Source organism: Columba livia, chromosome 6 (assembly GCF_036013475.1).
Source record: "Columba livia isolate bColLiv1 breed racing homer chromosome 6, bColLiv1.pat.W.v2, whole genome shotgun sequence".
Taxonomy (NCBI): Eukaryota; Metazoa; Chordata; class Aves; order Columbiformes; family Columbidae; genus Columba; species Columba livia.
In genome coordinates this window covers 26,514,963-26,535,109 of record NC_088607.1, presented here as the reverse complement: position 1 = coordinate 26,535,109, position 20,147 = coordinate 26,514,963, and the positions used below count along the sequence as shown (strand labels likewise).

The 20,147-nt window shown below is 37.2% G+C and overlaps 1 protein-coding gene across 5 annotated transcripts in view; it reads left to right on the top strand.

Annotated features, from left to right (window-relative positions):
- Positions 1 to 20,147, top strand: part of NRG3 (neuregulin 3) — a 467,171-nt gene that overhangs the window by 385,760 nt on the left and 61,264 nt on the right. For 3 of the 5 annotated variants that reach the window (XM_065067648.1, XM_065067645.1, XM_065067649.1), the window contains one exon: positions 9,882 to 9,908. The exons of 1 other annotated variant lie outside the window; for it this stretch is intronic. In XM_065067648.1, the coding sequence (XP_064923720.1) occupies positions 9,882 to 9,908 (27 nt within the window). The remainder of the gene's footprint in view (positions 1 to 9,881; positions 9,909 to 20,147) is intronic. One more of the 5 variants, XM_065067646.1, reaches the window with a different exon arrangement.

The window sequence follows — 20,147 nt, the reverse complement described above, 5'->3', positions numbered from 1 at the left end:
GCATTAAAAAACAAAGCAAAAATCAAAACAAACAAACAACAACAAACAAACAAACAAACAAAACCCCACATGCCTAGATTCAGTCATTCACTTGCTACACATATGATCTTCTCGCAGACATGGGAGAATTGCACAGTAATGGGTGTATTTTGATGAACTGGTGTTCAGTATTTCATCCATTGAATCATAAGAGGTATCGGACAAATGCTGTATTTTCTGATAAAGTTCACTACAATAAGTTCTTTAAATCTTTCAAGTATATGAAAGAAATAACAAAAAAGAGGGATGCTTCTCTTCTTTGTCACTAAATAGGGAAGCCCTATGTAGGTTCGGAACACTGGAACAGGCTGCCCAGGGAGGTTGTGGAGTCTCCTACTCTGGAGACATTCAAAACCTGCCTGGACCTGTGTAACCTCATTTAGGTGTTTCTGCTCTGGCAGGGGGATTGGACTAGATGATCTTTCAAGGTCCCTTCCAATCCCTAACATTCTGTGATTCTGTGAGGTGAGAGCAACCTCTTTTAAATAAAAACCCTTTGGAGCACCATGTATGTTTGGATTATTCACCTGCAGCTGGATCGTAGCTTTCCTAGGGGAAGAACTCTCAGTAAGATTTGGAAGAACACTAGAGGTCTTGGTGTGTGATTTCACGGTTCAGGAAGGTGGGTTGAAAGACTGCTGACACACAGTAGTACCTATTGTACAGGAGAGCAGCAAGCCCATAAGGCAGCAAATGCCACAAACACTGAGAAAATTTTGATTAAAGCTTATGGCCTTTTATCATCATCCAAAGTGTGGAACACAGGACTACTGGAAATGACGCTCTGTACCGGTGCAGCATAAGGCAGCTACTTACACGAAGTGCGAGATGCAGAGTAACCGGACTGAGTTCTAATAATTATCTTGCAAGCAAGATGAGAAAGTGTCTTCTGTGTAGAGCAAATATTGTCAAAATTTGATGCCTAAAGAAATGTAGTTTCCCAAATCAAAGCAGAAGAAAAACAGCATATTTCTAAATAGATCTGACAATCCCGCATCTTTGAGTCTCCTTAGTCCATTTGTGCAAAATTCAGACCAGTTATCTAGGCAGCTAAATATGGATATAAAAAAATACAGCAACTTTCTTGTTATTACAATAGAGATGTATAATTCACATCCATTAAAACATTCAGTAAATATTGTACAAATCTTGGTGTAAATATCTGTACTCTGCTGCTGCTTGTTTGTTTTTTGACTGCAGTAGAACTCAATTACTTGGTGCGTTAGGGAATAAAGCTATTTTGTTTTTCACAAATTGATGTACCTTCCTTGTCCTGAAGTTGAATAAAGTAATTAGGTTTTAAGAAATTGACAAAAACTTACAAAATTTTCTGTGCCTTTAGAGAGCACTAAACAGGATTGCATCTGAAACATTTTCCTGTAGTAGGCAAGTGAAGGACAGCTTAATGATCTGTGGAAGGAATAAAGTAACATTTAGCATGAGAAATGTTTATTAAATGTCATATGTTCATGAGATGAGGGAGCTATTAGCAATTCCTTTAATGTTTCTGTGAGGCTGGTTATATTTTACAGACCCATATTATCAAATATCCATTTGGAAATAACAGTGTGAAAATCCCTACAGTAATTTCAAAGAACCTTATAGACTTATCCCACCTTAAGAGACATTTTGCATCATTTATTTAACCAGAAGAGGATTCTTTCTCCCACAGAATGCTGCAGTCAAGTGAAATCTTTCACGTCTATGACAAGATAAATAATCTAATTCATACATGGTTCCAAAAACTTTCCAGACTGTATGTTTTCAAAATACTGAATATACTTTTGGGGTATGCTTGTAGTTTTTTCTGTTTTTTGACCAAAAAAAAAAAAAAAATCATTTCCCCTCCCCTTTCCTATCTAGCTTTATGAGACCTTGTCACAACATAATTTGGAAAGGACCACTTTTTCCATTGTAGAAGTTGGCATTTTAAAGGAGTCTGCATGACTAACCACATCGGTTGCTACTGAAATTTGGGTGAAGTATCTAATGACTTTAAACATCTAAGTTTAACTTAGATAAATACATTCAAACCCAGCTGCCAGCATTCCTGCAGATAAAGCTGACCCTGTCTGCAGAGGTAGCATGATACCATTGTGCAAACATGGAACAGTCATGAGAGATGGACAGGGATTTTATCGGTGCAAGTCACGGCTCTACAGGAACTGTTGTGTTAATATACAGAGAACAGAAGAATATATTGCTCCAAAGCCTTATTCTCCTGACAGTTGCCTAGTTATGACCATGCCATAATCACCTACTATGCAGTTGCAATTTTGAGATAAGTGTAGTCATTGTCATAGTTGCTGCAGAAGCCCAGGAACACAGTTCAAAATTGTAAAAGTAGGTAAAATAGTTAGATTGGTGCTTTCTCTTTGTGTAGTCCTTAGCATAGTCAGAGATTCTGGTTTGTGAGGCTGCACTTCTAGTTGACAATATAAAAAGAAATTTGATGTATGGAGCCAAGGAAAAACAAAACAAACCACATTTTTTTGCAATTACAAAGCTCAAATAGGGTTTTACTGACCTGTCAAAATTGCAGAATATCAGAGAAATTTTGATTTTTCTGGGAATGTCTTGCAGAATCATTGGTTGCAGCAGTTGATGCTAATATCAGAAGTCATGTACCAAGATATAATGTGCAATGTATACTGCAGTCTTATTGCAGCAGGAGGGGCATTGATCTCAGAGTGGTCACACTGGATTATTATTTTCAACATATATTTAGAGATAACTTCATAAATAACCTTGTCAATATGAGCTATGAGGCTTTACACAGGCAGCTTCATTTTCTTTTAATGTAGTTATTAATTTTCATGGAAACAGCATTATATTTTTAGCAAATAAAATAAGAAGCCACTTCAAGTTGTCTGACTGGAGACACAGTATTCTGTGTAGACTTACTATTTTACACAGTGATTTTTCAGGTTGTATTAAAATCCTTATACTTGTTGAGCAGTTCTGTTGATTTATCAGTGTTAACTAAGTCAGCAAAAATATATCTGCACCTAACAATCAACGGCTGTCTCCTCTCATTGATGAAAACAATGGGTTATTCAGAGAAAATAAAGCATTGTTGCATTTGGCTGATATCTAGCACTAAATCTTTTTACCTAGATCTGGTGAAATTCTTGAACACATTCTTCAGGCATTTAGTAAGTTTAATGGAGCAGTTTCAATATACTATTTACAAACAAAACTAAAGACATGCTTCTTTGCTCTGCTGAAATTATAATGACAAATTCTAACCTAGGGTTAAAATCTGTACTGGTTTACAATATTGTGCATATCAGTAAAGATTGCTTATGTTCTTTAATGAGACTAAATTTTTACATTAAAATACACCATAGTGTCTCAAAGAGAAGCAACTTAGTCTGTTAGCTGTAGAGATGATAATTTAAGGTCTTAAAATGATAAAGAAGAGGCAAGACTGTTCCTCTGAGCCTGCATGCTGCAGATGAGGTAAGCAGTTGAAATTTCTAACTTGTCTTGAACATGTAAAGATGGGATCATTCCTATTATTTATTTTCAGAAGTTAGAAACAATCTTTCAACTTTGGTGTAAACCACAGCCATGAGCTTTTGTTGTCCAAAGGAAAAGAAAATCAAGTTTATGTTATTATTCATCACTGTCTATTATTTATGTAACAGCAGATTTTGCTGGTTGTTTTTCAAATGTTCCTTTTTTATGGAATTGATAGTGGTGAGGAATTCTGTCCTGAGTCTATACTGTAGCCCCCCCAGAGCTGTACAAATACTCACAATAAGTCTAGGTTTTTCCCTTCTTGGCCTTTTTTTTTTTTTTCCCCTTTGAAAATAAATAGGTAAAACAACCTGTAGATGCTGTCTTCGATATTTATTTTTGCATATTGAGGGTTTTAAAAGAAAATTATTGAGGAGTTAAAAATAAAAATAACCCTATCTATAGAAATGGAGACTGCATCTTCTCTCATTGTTTATACTGAGAATATAACAGATTATGAAGTTTTTTGTAGATTTATGACCTTCTTTTATTTCTTAGTTGTTATCATTTCTGTAACTGTGATTTATAATTTTGTTGAATGCTGACCAAATATCATGTGTATGTATGTTTTTCATTACTGTGTCTTTACATAGGTAGGGCAAATTACTGATATATTCTGTATACTTACTATTACACCAGCTAACGTGTAGTGAACACTTTACCTGTTACTAGGGAAATTCTACATCTGGGAAAATTTTAATAGGTCCTCTTTGTCAGAGAGGTAAAAAGGAGACATCAAGTATTAATCTGTTCAAAGCCATTCTACTGAATTAGTTTTGTCCATTTTAAAATGTTCCACGGCGGGAAATTTCTATTGTGACTTTCAGTGAAGATGCTTTGAAAAATTAGTAGTTGAACTACCTTGACTTTATGTCTCTGATTTCAATGAATCATCCCAATCATTCCTTCTGCACTGCAAAAAAATATTGTGAAGGCTACTTCTGTGTAAATTAACAATGGAAACAAATCACTGGCATCTTTCTAAAACAACAAAATAAAATGTTGTGCTTTCTTATGACTGAGATTCACAAAATAAATTAATATATGTTGGTGCTTTTTCTTTTTCATACTGAAAAAGACCCGAACCAGCCTCTAAGAGCATTTGGCCAGCTTCCTAAACCGGATAACCTCCTGCAATGTCCTACTGAAGAGAGAAATCCTTTGCCCTGTAACTCTTTGTGCTCACATGCCAAATGAGGCGTGAAAAAACAATACATTTTAATATATGTGTAACCAGTTACAGTTTTAGTTTCACTAAATGTACAAATATGCTGATAACTGTGTGCTATCGAACATAGAAAAATAATGGATAAGAAAGTTGCAGTTGGTATGTTTAGGTAGTATCCTAATCTAGCTGCCTTTTGAAAGGAAGGATTTTTCTTCATTTCATACCACGTTTGATCAGCCTAATACTTAAGATTAAAATTTTGTCCTGTTCCTTCCAGCCAGATAATCTGTTCAGAGTACTTCAGCTGTCCCAATGTAGCTTGCAGCATATTATTGTGTTGCGTTTTCTATCCAAGACAATGATCTAGCAAGGACAATTTAACAAACCTTATGAGTTTATTGGAAGAAATAAATTTCATTTGTAGAGCAAAATACTTTGCTGTTGCACTGATTTCCTAAAGCTGTCTCCTTCATCCCAAAGTCAACCTATCCTTAGAACAGATTGAAGTGTCTGTAGTGGGCTGCAATGAGTATTTTCATGGCCAAGATTTTTCTTCTGTAAACCAGTGAGATTTACATGTTGTCTTTGTATTTCTATACATAGTGTAGCTAAGAATGTACTTGGGATAATGAAACCTGCCTTAACTGGGGAAAAATCTCTGTCTCAGTATGACCCAGCAAACCACAATCCAGACACAAGGCTGCATGTTCTATGTGAAGCACTAATAAATGAGTCCATTAGTGAGTGTGAATTGATCTTCTCTTGTGCTTGTTATCAAGTATTCCCAGGTGTGTATGTATTCATAAAGCATGAATTAAAATGACTTTAATACTAGCAGCAAATTCACATAGTACAAGGACCATAAGGCACAGTATTTTCCCCACATCAACAACAAAATACAGAAATATTCATAAAATAAAATATAAAAGTGAATAATCTTCCTGTCTGAGTAATATGTTAGTTCCTAAGAACATAACAATACCAGAGAAAAGAAGAAATCACAATAACAACAATAAAATACAGTTGCATTGTTTGGTTAATGACCCCATCTTGTGGAGCAGCACCCACGCTTCAGCACATTAATAGCTCTCATATACATTTTTGTTGAACCAAGTCCTTAAAGAAACTGCATTGCTCGATGGTGAATTACTCGGCATTGTACTCGTTGTGTCCAAGGAAGTGCTCTGCAGGCAATTTATCGTTTATATATTAGGGCTGTATAGCAATGTAACAGTACTTTGTTACACTGTAGCATGTCAGGGGTCAATACTTTACATTTTTATGTTTGGTTCAGTCTCAGGTCACCACCACAGCTCTCCATTTTTCCCTCATTCCCCCTGCTGTGCCATTCCCTGTGCCATGTTGGTCTCATATGAATCTGCTGAGAGAGTTTCTTGCTGTTGTTAAGAGAGAGGAAACCCATCTCCAAAACCAGAGCTTGCAAAATCATTAATTTTCACCACAGCAGTGCAAGTGAGAGTAAATGCTGGACTGATGCTTGGTCACCAAGGGGCAGCCTGATGATGGTTATAACCTGTTCCACGTGCTTCTCCCCATCCCCTCCTTCCCTGCTACCAGCATTGCTGGGTACGGGAGGGAAAAGAGCCCGGGGAGTCCTGGGGACTCATCTTTCTGCTACGTTTTTGGGCAGGGAGGTTTCTGACCCCTTTGCCTGTATGAGAGTCCAGTCAGTCCTTTGCTGGTGATGGCAAGCTGCGGTATAAAGGCTCTACTCCAAAAGAGCCAACATTTGCTTTCTACCTTCTGAAAAGGTTAGGGAGGGGCCCTTGGAGGCAGCCGCTGGCAGGGGCCAGCTCAAATAAGGGCATGGAGTTGGAAGCAGTCCTTTTCTCTCCTTTTCTGATTTTTTTCAGATGCAAATATGTGGGGTCTGGGTGGATTTTTGTTTGTTTGTTTTCCCTATAGCTAGTGAAGAAAACAGAATGATAAAAATACTAAGAGCCAAATAACAGGCGTGATTAATGACTGCTGACATTTCTTCTAGCACCTTGCCTTGCATCCCTGATTCAATGTGCTGAATGCTTTGGTAAACACCATTGCTGCAGGAGCCAGATTTGTATTAAGGAAAACAAGTTTCAAATTTAGGGGTTTGATAACTTGTGAGTGCAGCTGAATTTCTGCAGTGAGAGGAGGAAAGGAAGGGAAGAATGTGAGTATGTTCAGGCTCTTAAGAGGATTTTTTTATTTCCTTTTTGCTTCTGAAGTCTCAGAGCAGCCCAAGTAGTGCTGTTGTTTCTGGGATCAGAACGCCTTTTGTTTTTGTTTTTCCCAGGGTGAAGAGGGTAAGGACATGGAGAACAGTCATGTTACAAACTGTCTTTTTGCAGTTGTAAAAAGATGGAGGGGAAAACGAACAAACAAAAACCACAAACAAACAACAACAAACCACAACCACACTGCCAACCATGGTTTACTGCATTTGAGCAGTGCTTGCTTGATCCCTGGTAGTGTGGAAGGCTTGTTTGCCATGTACAGTCCCTGAGGCACAGCTGTAGCCGCTGGCATTTCCCAGTGGGCCTGGCTGGGCTGTCAGCCCAGCTGCCTTGGCCACCTCCCAGCCACCACCACCATGGGTGCAGAGTCCCTTCCCCAGACACGAGGGTGAGCCCAGAGCTCAGCTCCAAGGCTTGGGCTTTGTTACCACTATACATGTGCCACAGCAGCCAGACAAGAGGGTTGAGCCAGTGCCAGTGCATGCTGGAGCCACAAGAATTAGAATTTTTTTAATTTTCTATTCCCAGGTAGCTGCTTGCAGAGCTTGTTGAACTATGCTTAATGACATAAATTGACAACCTGGATGTTTTACTGTGAAGGTTTATCCCATTAGACATCTTTTCTTCATAATCTTCGTAAAACAACTTTGTCAGCAATATATATTGTGTTGGTTGCCGAAGCTGCTTTCTGGGCACACAAGATATTTGGTTTCCACAGGTTTCCAGCCTCTCCAGCTGAACACATTTCCTGGGAAGGCTACAGATATCCTTGACCCTCACTTATGTATAAAGCACTTGAAGATGAACTAAAATTCTTTTTTCCATTTTTTGAAAGGGAAGGTGTATTTTGTATCCACTTTTTGAGAAAATGGCTTTTAACCGCGTTGGTGAACTCAATGGGGAGATTGCAAGCTGCAAATGGAAATCGTGCAGAGAACATGTATAGCCCCATTATGAAAGAAGAATTGTTTTATCAGCTGTTCTACGTAGACTTAAAAATATGATGTTACAGGATCTTGCTTCGTTTGGGAATATCCTCAGCTCCTTAGAGGCCAGATAATGGCCCTTTAAAAAAATTACATCCCTGTGTCAAATAAACAAGGGGTGTTTATATGTGACAGTTGTACATGAATGCAAGAATACAAATTAGAAGACTGCAGTGTGGAATACCTATATGTATAGTTTTGACTTATGTATTTAATATCGAAAAGAAAGATTCATTTGGGTATCACTAGAGTTACACCTGTCCTAAAACCGTGATAATGAGGTATTTATATCACATAGCATCATCTTATGTTCTTTTATTTTGAGATGTGTATTGTGTCTTCTGCATGAAGGTAAATATAGAATTTAGCAACTATTATATAGATTTGTGTGCTAAGTTAACAGAGTAAGCAGATGCTTAATGCCTTCTGGAAGGACCGAAAGGTTGCAAGGTATTTTCAACAGAAACCCAAATATTTCACATTCTTGTCACAAATACCAGAGCTGAGAATTCATATGATAAACTGTTTAAAATTACTGTTGGTTTATGTTGGAAAATCTTTTTTTAACTTTGCAGTATATTTCTTAAGTGGACTTTTGACAATTGCACTACATCAGTTGATGGGACCAAGTGTTTCACGGAGCTCCCAGTAGTACATCCCAGTTTCAAGCATGAGCCAACACATCAGTCTTGCTCCATCTTTCCTGTAAATCTCCTGCTCTTTCCCTACTGTCTTCCTCTCCGCACACGCTACTCTTGGAAATTTTAGCAAAATCATGTATTAATCTTTTCTGTATTAAGGAAATGTGAATATAAATTGAAAGTAAGACAAATGCAATAAACATATTTTGCTTTTATTATATTTTAAAGGAAAATACTGCATTTTCTTCAGAAAAAAAAAAATCAGTTTTTGTTCTTTATAATGCAATTTATAAAATCTCATTGAAAACCAAAATATTTCAAGCCTAGCACAGAAGAGAACTGTGTTTTGCAGCTTTTCTGAACGTTCAAGCTTGCACAGTTTCAGTTTGGACTTGAAGCTACTACTTTCTGCGCACTCACTTCTGAAAAGTCAGTTATTTTTTTCTGTTGCCCTGTCTCTGCAGGGTGTATAGTTTGTTATTCTTTAGTCACGTATCAACTTAAACATAACTCCTATCAACTTAAAATTAATAAGTGTGTTATATAAATTTAAATCTGCTTTGGTCTAAATCATCTGTCTGTTAGGGGCATATTGTATACTAATTTGTCATGTGAAAAAAAGGTCTCGAAATGTTTTGAACTCCATGTGGTAAATTCAGTCAATATTCTAAAAACATTAACAATTTTGCTTCAGTTCTAAATGCCTTGAAATTATTGCAATGTATCAGTCAGATGGCTAAATAGGGAACACGGCTACTCTTTCCTGAACTCAGATTTTCTGTTACACAAGAGATAGCAATTGTGCAATCACATTGGGTGCAAGTGTGGCCAAACTCAGGAAGAGCCTTCCATTTATCTCTTTAGGTTTTGCTCTGTCATAGAAAATGAAAGCCAGAACCCTGTCTGGCTAATGGTAATTGTTAGCGTGTTGAGAGAGGTGTTTCAGGAGGAAGATAAAATGAAATTCCTGTAGGTAGCCGGCTTGAGGCACTTCAATCAAATATAATGAGTAAAGGTGTTCACGTCCTTCCCCAAATATGCTTTCCTTCTCTGACAGGTCAGTGCCCTAAATTGCCATTTTAGAATTGTCCTTCAAAGGGCAGGGTTTGACCAGTACCCACACTGTGTGCCCCTGACCCCACATCACGTTCTTGCAGCTCTGCCATATAAGTATTGAATGCTACCATTTATGATAAAGGTGATACTTACTTTTTAATCTGTTTCTAACATTTCTGTCTCTCTCTCTCTTTTTTTTTTTTTTTTTTCCTTTTACATGCTTTCTTGGGTATAGCAGACCATTTAGGAATTGAATTCATGGGTAAGTTTCGATTTCTCTTCCTTTCACTTGCTAATATTTACCTTGGTGCCTTATCCCAAAGCATGTGGAAATTATTGAGAAGACTCCCTTGGGCTCCTATTGTATTTATTGATTACATTTGAAATGATATAAAGATTTAACTTTTCTCTTGTCCATTACTAGGTCCAGTACTAGGGGGCTTAAAAAGTACATAATGATGTTTTGGTATTTAGTTGCTGTTCAATGAAACAAAACATAAAGATTATATGGACATGTCATTACATTTGAGGAATAATATTTTATATGAGATTTTAGGAAAGAGTTAATGCCTATCTTCATGTAAAGGAAAGTTTCTAGAATTTCATGTTGGTTACAATGTTAAATGTAACTAGGTTTAATAAGAACCATTTCATTAACTTTTAACAGACAAGTTAGAAGATTACTTTTAAGAAAAGGGACAAATAAGTTAACTTCAGGTTAGGAAAAAGCTAAAGCAGGAGTGAAGAGTTGCTTCTTGTAATTTTGGAAAGGAAAAGACAATGTTCCATTGACTCATTTGCTGAAATGTAATGTATTCATAGCCTGAGGGATTGATAGGCTTAACAGGTCACCACTTCACCTCTCAGCTGGTGATCAGCAAAGAGCACAGATAATTTCCTCAAGGAAGCCAAGGTTTGTTCTTAGCAGAATTGGTGGGCTGGTGCATCAGTTGTGTAAAAAACAGCTTGCATAAACCATTAAATGTGACTGAAACCTGGGCTGGGGGAGGGGAAAGCTTGCAAAGTCGTATCGAAGTCATAAAAAAATTACTTTTAATGTGTCCTTTCCCTATGTTGAGTTTTACTTTTTTGTTTTGTTTTGTTAGATTTCAAAACTAAAAATATGGTAGCCTAGTGATTGTAAGTGGTGATACGGGGAATTTGTTGACAAGTTGGATATAAGTTGTCATAAAACCAGTATGGTGATGATTATCAACTGCATGGCAGGCTGCATTAGGAGGATAGCCAGCAGGCTGAGGGATTTTTTCCTGCTGCTTTTGGATTTGTCTGGCACACCTAGAGAACTGTCGCATCTCTAGAGAAGAGTTCTCTCTAGAGAACTGTTCTGTGATCTCCAGAAGTTTAGCGTTTCACTTCACTTAATATGAAACATTAAAAGTATTGGTAGAATTGATGCAAGTGTTTTCACAGACTGGGCGGACAAGTACAGCTGGGAAATTGTTACTTTAAAGGCTCTGTATATATCCCAGTTTTACTGCTTAAAATGATTTGTAAGCAGCAATCTTGAGGCATACGAGTTGAAGGATAAACATGCATAAAAGAAACAGGATAAGGAATATAGGATCTTAGAGTAAGCCTGTCCATAGAAACAGGAAAGTGTTACCCAGGAAGCAAAGCTGAATTATTCTAACTTTATTTTGAGCATTTTAGCTTCCTGGATTTTTTGAAAGACATTTCTTTAAGGCTTGAAATAAAGCCAAGCCCTGAAGTCTTGGATCAGAGTAGTCTTCTCATATGAGTAGCTTTCTGTTTGTCTTGCTTAATATTGGAACTGACCTTAATGGTATAGAAATTAATAATTGTGTCTCTAGCCTCAGAATGTTATGACAAAAGGCTAAAATGAGGCTTGACATGGTTTTCTGTGGGCTAAAAAAAGGGAAGTTCCAAAATCGTGTGTGAAAGTGAAGTGTTTGTACTTCTTAAATACTCCCCCAATCTTCTTGAAGAATTAGGAGTATAAGTACATATGGAATCATTACTGCACACAAAGTAAGGTACAAATCCTCACCCTGTATATGGAGAGATCAGGTGACAGTATATTCATCAAGTTAGGGCAAAGCTTCTCCCATGAGTTTACTTCTGCACTGTAGCAAAGAATTGCCATTAGTGGGAAGAATATTTTCCAGCTATGAAAAATAGCAATGTATAGGTGCTACAGAGCTTAGCTGTGGTTGTATGTGATCCAAGGCACACTCTTTCTAGTGTTTTATTGCATGTATGGGCTCCGTTGCCTTGGGAATTTCATTTCCATCATCATCTTTCAGTAATTTTGCTTGAAAACTATGTAAGCCTGGATTCCAAGGGAATGTTAAACTCCTTCCACAGTAGGTGAAGCTAAAATCTCATGTAGATAGGAACATCTGTCTATAGAGCTGCCCCAGGGGACAGATGAGACGTACAGTAACCACACATCTAGCTTAGTGTACATTTGCCAAGGAAAGCAGATGAGCATCGTGAGCATCGCTTTTTTTTTTTTTTTTTTCTTTCCTGCTAGAATCTCGAGAAGCATTGTAATGTGTATACCTGCCCAGTACTTTTACTGGTCTGTTAGGCTTCTGTTGTTGCTGAATTTGTTTATTCTTCAGTGAACCAGCTGATACTGTCATCTCCCACAAGCTCCTGTGGTAACCAATTCCAGAGCTCAGTAGTCAGGGGCTGTGTACGTTGCTTTTCCACTACCTGTTGAAATATGCATCCTACTATTTCCTGAGCTCTCATGTGCAGAACATACTGAGCAAGAGTTATGCATTCATTTTATCCACCACACTGGCTGTTGTGTTAACCTCTCTCATGTTCTCACACCTTTTTCCCACTTTGGGTATTGTCAGGTTATGTTCTACACAGTATTCAATATTGTGCATTCCCAAACATGAATACCTGATACTTTAATACTGTTACTGGCTTTGGTTTGCAGTGTCTGTTTCTTTGTATAAATAGCAGAGATAAATGCAGGCATGCTAATGTGGCATATCTGTTTTAAAATGTTCCAAACGTAACAATTAATGTTATAGTTCTGATGTGTGCAGTTGCAGCTTCTCTTGAATGAAATTAAAGCCAAGTGTGTGTTCAAGGGATAATGTCCTTTAAAATGTGCATTTAAATATTGTGATCGAAGTGGCCAAGCTTTATGAAAATTCTGGTGATAACACAGAATTGACACATTCTAGTACCACAAAGGGAAAAAAAAAAAAGTATTTTGTTTGATACTCATGTGAGCTTGATTGAATTTCCATCTCTGATGCAATATTACAGAAAGGCTTTGGGCAAGGTATTTTAATCTCTCTGTGCCTTAGATTCTCAGTTACAGTAATTTTTGTCAGGCTTTCTGCATTTAGATTCCTCCACTCTCTGGGCAATATCTTTCAGCAGTGTGTAACACAGCAACTATTTCTTCCTTGCAAGAGGGTGCAAACTTACCTGTGCTCCCCGTTCTCTTGAGAGAGCACAGCCGTGCACGGGAGAAAAATGTAAGGCTCACTCAGGAGCATGATGTCTGTGGTCTGGGTTGGTGCACACATCTGCGTGATTCCCAGTGTCTCACCAATGATGGTGTGTGCAATTTTATTTAAGTTTCCAACACAAAGGTAAGTAAATATTACCACTATGTTCAACAAACATGAAATCTACTCAGAGTATTAAAATCCTCATGTCAACTGAAAGCAGGCTGGATGTTGATAATGCTCATGTGAGGTGGTGAGTTTGTAATTAAAAAAAAAAAAAAAAAAAAAAAGAAATTAAGCAGCTTTTATTCAATGAGGAGAATTAAGTGATGTATATTCAGCATTAGATAGCATGGCGATATGAGTATCTACAGCTTATTATCATTTTTTTGACCCAGGTGGTTAACCGTACTTCAGGGCTGAATGGTTTATTTTTATCTGATGGAAAAATTGATGATGATAAAAGCGAAATATCTCTGATAGTGAGCATGGCTGATCACATTACTTTGGTGCAACAAGTAGCAGTTGAAAGCTGAGTTGTGGACACTGGTTTCGTGCACGTCGTCCCAGCTGCAGAGCAAAATCTTTGCTTTAACTACCAGAGATAAGGAGATACAAAAGCCTGAGAGTGATCTTTGGAAATGAGCATTCTGGGCAGAGCCAGTGCCCGAGACAAGGCGTCGTCAGTTTTACTCATTCCTTACATTGAGAACGAGTAGAGTTAAGGTGTGTTAAGAGATGAAGGTGAGTATTGGATACCCTTCTACAATACAGGAACAAACTTGACTATTTTAGCAACCCACCTACACCACCTAACCTGGTGATCCAGAATCTTTCTATTTTGTTCTGTAACAGTCATTTAGGATGGATACAGTTGAAAATAAAATGCCCCAAGAAAGTGCAACAGCTGAGTCACTACAGTTCTGATGGAAATACAGTCATTACATTAAATAGTCCTCATCCTTAGGCTGCATAGCAGTTAAACCAATATCAGTGGTGTAAACAGTTATGATATGATAACATGAATCTCCCCATGTGTGAGTTGCAAAAATAATACAGCGGTTGCTATATTTAGTTGCTAACTATTAACTTGCTGATACTTAAGCCTTACACAGGAAATTAATATTTTTCCTTAGAACTAGTTATCTTTTCTGGAAAAATCAGAAGCAACTTCACTGAAGTCAATGGAGTATGAACGATATATAATACCCTTATAAGTGGTGAATCGTTAAATACCATTTAATTGAGTAGAGCAATAAAGTGACTCAAGAATAGGATCCTATTAAAATTTATATATCTCCTTGCAATGTGAAATGTACTCAGTTTTCTGTATTCTGAGCAGTTGTTAATATTGGAGAAGAAGGTGCATGCTTTATTTTCACTGTGCTGATTATCACTGCCTCCTCATTGCGATAAGCTGGTTGTATCCATAAGACTCTAGGAATATATGATCCAGTTAACTAAATTGACACTGTGACCTTGTGACATGTACTGCAGCAGATGCACTTTGATTTTTCCAAACTGCAAAACTTGGTTTTGCTGATGAGCAGTATAAGCAAGAGTGCAACCATTTAGTATTCTTGCAAAGAAATAAAAAGGCAAAGTTCATTAGTTCCTGTACAGCTCACAAAATGTGCAGCCAGTGAGCTGTCTTCTGAAACTCAGTGTCTTGTACCAGCAAACAGATAATGAAAATAAATAACCAACATTTGCATGGATCGTCTTAGCCTTAGTTACCATTGAGCAACTCTTATCTGTTATAAAACCTTGTAACACTCCTGTCCTCGCTAGAAGAAAGGATGTATGTACAATTACATGAGCAAAGAATGTATGTGTTCTAAAAGACATATGTTTAAAAAATAAAGTTCTGTTTCCCCTGTATTCCTTTTTTAAATGATGAAGCAGGTAGATCTTTTTCTGGTAATACGTCACACAAGCTGCTTTTATGCTGCAATTTACACAAAATTATTAGAGATTCTGATCAAAATCAGCCCCCCCTACTATCAAAGCATATCTTTCTAATAATTATTTTGTTGTTACTCACAAGCATTTAAAATATTTCATCTTTGGTCATCCCATAAATTTCTGAAGAACTAAGAGGGGCTATTCTGATAGACATTGATACTTGTAATGTTTATTACTACTGTTGTAATCACTCTTTGAATTTCTTCGGTTTTCATCCTGTCCCAACCTTTCATTAACTTCTTCTGATTTTACCTTTTCAAATTTAGTAAAGTCTTTGCTCTTGGGACCTTGTCTTTCAGTTTGCTTTGTGAAATATCTGTCCTTTTTAAGTATGCTGCAATATAACAATAGTATCCTGAGGCATGAAATGCCTTTAGATCTTCAGCACTTTTCACAGGATTCTTTTAGCTGGGAAGAAGAGTCATTTATCACCTCTAGAGGAAAGAGACATGAGCATCAGAAGAGAGAACTTTACAGAAACAGCTGATGTCTGTATGCTATAAGAGTAACAGATGAAACAGAGGTTCCTCAGGGGCTGGAGGAAGCTCTGCCAGTGGTTGTACCTGTTTAGGAAAATGTACTTCTTAAATGAAAGTCAGTGCACATCTGGTGAATGTGTTGCAGGCTGCCTTACAACATCTTCTGTCAGTTTGGGGAATATGGTTTGGATTTTGGTTTAGTGAGAGAGATTTATCCCTAGGTGTTTTGTGATTCTACCTACAATCTTGATTCAGTGCTACCATCTCTACTCTTCTCAGTATGTCATTTTTCCAATTTATATGGATTTTCTGTATTGGCAATGAACTGTGTTGGATTAACCTCCATTATTTTTAAACAGCAAGACTAAGATTCACCATGTGGTTAACTTCTGTGTGCTGTTAATTGCCTGTAATGCTTTATCAAATTAGTAATACAGTGAACTGTGTGGATAAAATTGATAAAATCATGTTAATGTACATAACTTACTCTGGTGACCTTCTTCTGTGTTTGGATTCTTCAGCTTTCTCTAACTGAATCTACTAATCATTGTGATGAAACTTATGGAAACAAAAATTTGATAACACTGTATGTTGACAAGTTTAGGAAATCAGAATTGGTATGGGTTTCTCTGTTTTGCTGGGGCTGGGTTGGGAGGAGGCACTAGCTGCATTGAGCGGAGTATCAGTCTATAAAAGTGGGTGTATGTCATCAGTGATGCTACGTGTAACCATTAGTCTGTCACTTCCACTGTGAACGTGTACTGTGTACCCTTATGTGCTGATTGGGCTGTACTAGTAAGGTCAAAGTCTTATCTGTGGATCAGACAAAGGAATTTGTGAAGCCTTAAAAATGTGTATTGTGTACAAGCCTCCAGGTAAGTTTCCATGTAACTCCTAGCGTAAGATACAAAGATCATCTGCGTAGTGCTGGTTTCAGGAACACGCATGCTGTATTGTCACCTCGGGGGAAAAGGATGTGTGCTTCGAGGCTGAATTTCAATGGAGGACACGTCATCCCTTCTGCACCCAGAGGGGCTTTGCTGTATTATGTCTCTGTGTATGCAAATTAAGTTTTTGGGATGTGCCCCAGGTCCCTGCATGGCTGGTGTATCTCAGAGGTAAACAATTTTATTATGAAACACAGGTAATTGGATGGCATCAAAACTGAACAGAGAGCTGTGTATTTAAATGTGACCTTATACCCAGTCAGTCTTGTAGCCTGCATTTTGAATGTGGTATTTAGGTAGATGCTTCACAGAGCTTGAGGAATTGTTAAAACTGTGAGTCTGGATACAAGGGTATGATAATGCAATTAGGTGACTTGCAATGTTGAAATTTTACTCTTGGCCTTGTTTGGGCTCAGTTGCAGTTTAACCAGATGTGAAAATACGTAGAGAGTGACTTGTATATACTGTACAGTACTGAAAGAAGCCTAGCAGGACAAAGGCGAGATCTGCATGTCAAAGGTGATGGTAGAGACAGCTGCCAGAAGACTTGCCAGTGAGACTTTATATTTCCAGTTGACCAAGGACCTGGGAGGAGGCTTCAAAGTAGTAAGTACAATCCAGAGATGCCCGGGAGAACTAGTAATCCATTGTTAGACCACTACGATGTGGGGGTTTTACTTGTAGAAGGTTGTTTACTGTGTACTGAAGTTATCTTGCTACAGGAGAAGAGGCTCCAAGTGCCCGAGCTGTGCCATGTTTACGCAGCCACGGTGAATCAGTGTTACTTTGTCCATTTTCTACTTCGAGGTGTTATGTAGATGTCAAGTCTCACCCAGAAAATGATGCAAGGATTTGGAAAGCAGAAGGTAAGCATCACAATAAATGTTCCATGACAGTGGTACACTTGTATATTACGGTTGTATAGAAAAATTGATGTTTCTGACAGTGAACTAAATCTTTGTGTCCTCTGTGCCTAGAATGAGTAGAGACAGTGTCCTGCCAGTAATTGCTGGATGCAGAGGAGAAGGGTAAGCAGTGTGGAAAAATTGACAGTGCACTATGTAGAGCACTGAATTATTTTTTCATGTACTTCCTTTTCTTTTCTTTTGCAGGAGCTGTAGGATATTGGCACGTGGAGAAGCGCAAAGATATTATTCCTACTCTGTCTGATTGTTTGTAATAAAATTATTTTTATGATAATTTAAAATGGTCTCATGTTCCCATTTCCTGTTCCCATCAGCATCAGTTTATCCCCATTTCAAACCTAACCTGTCTGTGCTGAAAAACACTGTGTGTCCAGTCACCCAGGTCAGTGTTTGCTTCTGATTAGACAGAGCAGCAGTTATCTGGGAAACAAGCCTGAGCAGCAGAAAAGGAAAAGGGAAAAAACCTGCGTGTATGTCTTGTTCTTGTATGCTCAATTCTTAACAGTAGTCTAAATAATCACGGAATTGCAAACTGTTGCATGCAGATGAGCATTTTTGTTTGCCAGTGCTGACACACCATTGGAATCATGTTCACATAGTTTAGTCACTCTGATTATATATATTGTATCAATCATCCAGTATTTCTTATATGAATTCATATGTTCCTTTTATTATTTTTTGGCATTCATGATGTACTACTCCATGCCTATATTAGCAAGTAAACTCTATTGTAATATAATATTACTCTATGGTTATTCTTTCAGGTCTTTTGGTAATTTTGCATTTCACATTCAAATAGAAAGCAAAATCAAAATGGAAATATAAAACAATAACCTGCTATTGGAGGAGCATAAAATGTGACAGTATTGAAGTTCTCAGCTGACTTAACTGAAACAATTTATGGTCTTCACTATTTGACAGTGAAATAAAAAAAAAAAAAATCAGCTCAACATAGCAGATAGAGAAGAGCTAGACAAAATGAATTAGAAGGAGACAGAAGTGGGAGAAAAGTGGTTTATTTGCAATTAATACTTCTGTTGCATTAATACTTCTGTTAGTAGTTTCCCACACATTGCTGTTACTGGCTAGGACTGTAAGTTGTTTTCGTCATTGAAATAAATTACCTGGGTCTTCAAAAGTACAAGCTTTTAAGTCATGAGAGGAACATGGAGTTAAATGGACTGCAGAACTGCCGTACTGCATGCCAAATGCCGCCTGGGCTGAGCCTGACTCTCTGTCATGTGTGGTGGCCACCTGAGTTTGACGCCTTCTTGCCAGTCTGCTGTGGTGTGGGATAAGCACTATGTTCTTCTGTGCTGTACAGCCTTAGATATCTTTGTGTAAGCCAAGAATATTTAAAACTGATGCCTACAAAAACTTCAGGTGTTTTCAGGGTCTTAGCTGACTGGAAATTTTGAGAATTGCAGTGTTGAACTTAAGAGTTATTTTCATCTTTCTCGTGATTTCTGACTAAAACACATGGAAGTCAACAGATATCACAATATAATTTCTATTATTTCTAATATAATCTACAGAACTTGAAATCAAGAACAAGTATGTGACTGGATTCACATAAGTGACGTTGTCCTTTTCCCAATTAGTTCCAACTCATCTAAAACTGAAAAAAAACTGATACATCCCTCAACAGTAGTTACAAAACCTAGCATGTATAAGTAATTTTATGTAATTGTGAAATTCTATGAGTATTTTTCTTTCCTCTTTGAAATTTCATTATTCTTCTCCCTACCTTTTCTCTTTTATACCCACTTCCTTCTTTTCTTTTTTCTATACATCTGCAGACTTCACTTTTCTATTAGTTTTGTAAATTTACTGATAAATGTAACGTACTCTATTTAAGTGTGTGAGTGTGTGTTGCTGTTTACAGGAGGAACTAAGATCAGTTGTATCACAACTGCTCTGTTTAGTTTTAATGGAAAGTATGACACATACACACTGAAGTTTTACTCATTTATAGTTGTAATGTCCTCCTACTATATTCAGAAGTGATACAGCATTTGAAAAATGGGAGTGGCAGTATACACTAACTTGCCCAGCTCGTAAAATATCAATGCTCAGAAAATGAATACAGCAGTGTTAATACAGTTAATCAGCTTTAGAAGAAAAAAAAACCACCTTATTTGTCATTATAATATACACTTGCATGGGATATTAATGAAAAAATATCAGCTACTTCGTTTTCTGTATTTATTCTACACTGTGCTTGTTACTCTCATTCAACTAATTTATTTTTTTTTTCAGGATAAGGGTGGTTTGCTTCTGATGAGACAAGTTTAGATGTCTTTTGTGACACTTTTTTCTTTTGAGTCTGTAAGGTAGAGTTTATGCACTGAATATAAAGCCAGCAGTGCTGGAATTTTCTATTTTTGTACATTACAATGTACAATGACCTCTAAAATTGTTGAGCCATAAGTAACTGCATGCAGTGCATTGTTAGAATGTATACCATAAAAAATAAGTCTTTATTAAATCCAAATTAATCACCTGCCTCAGTGAGAATAGCACTGTGACTCCTGCTAATTTTCCTGCATGAAGTTTCTTTATGCTTCTGTACTTCGGGTAATGTGCTTAAGACAAAAACAAGAAAGTGTCCTTAGTTAACTGTTAATTTAATGACTGATGAAGAGAAAATCACCAAAAGAAGTAAATATTTTATTTCAGTCTTTTTTTTTTCTTCCTTGTAAATCTCTCTAGTGTGCTTTTAA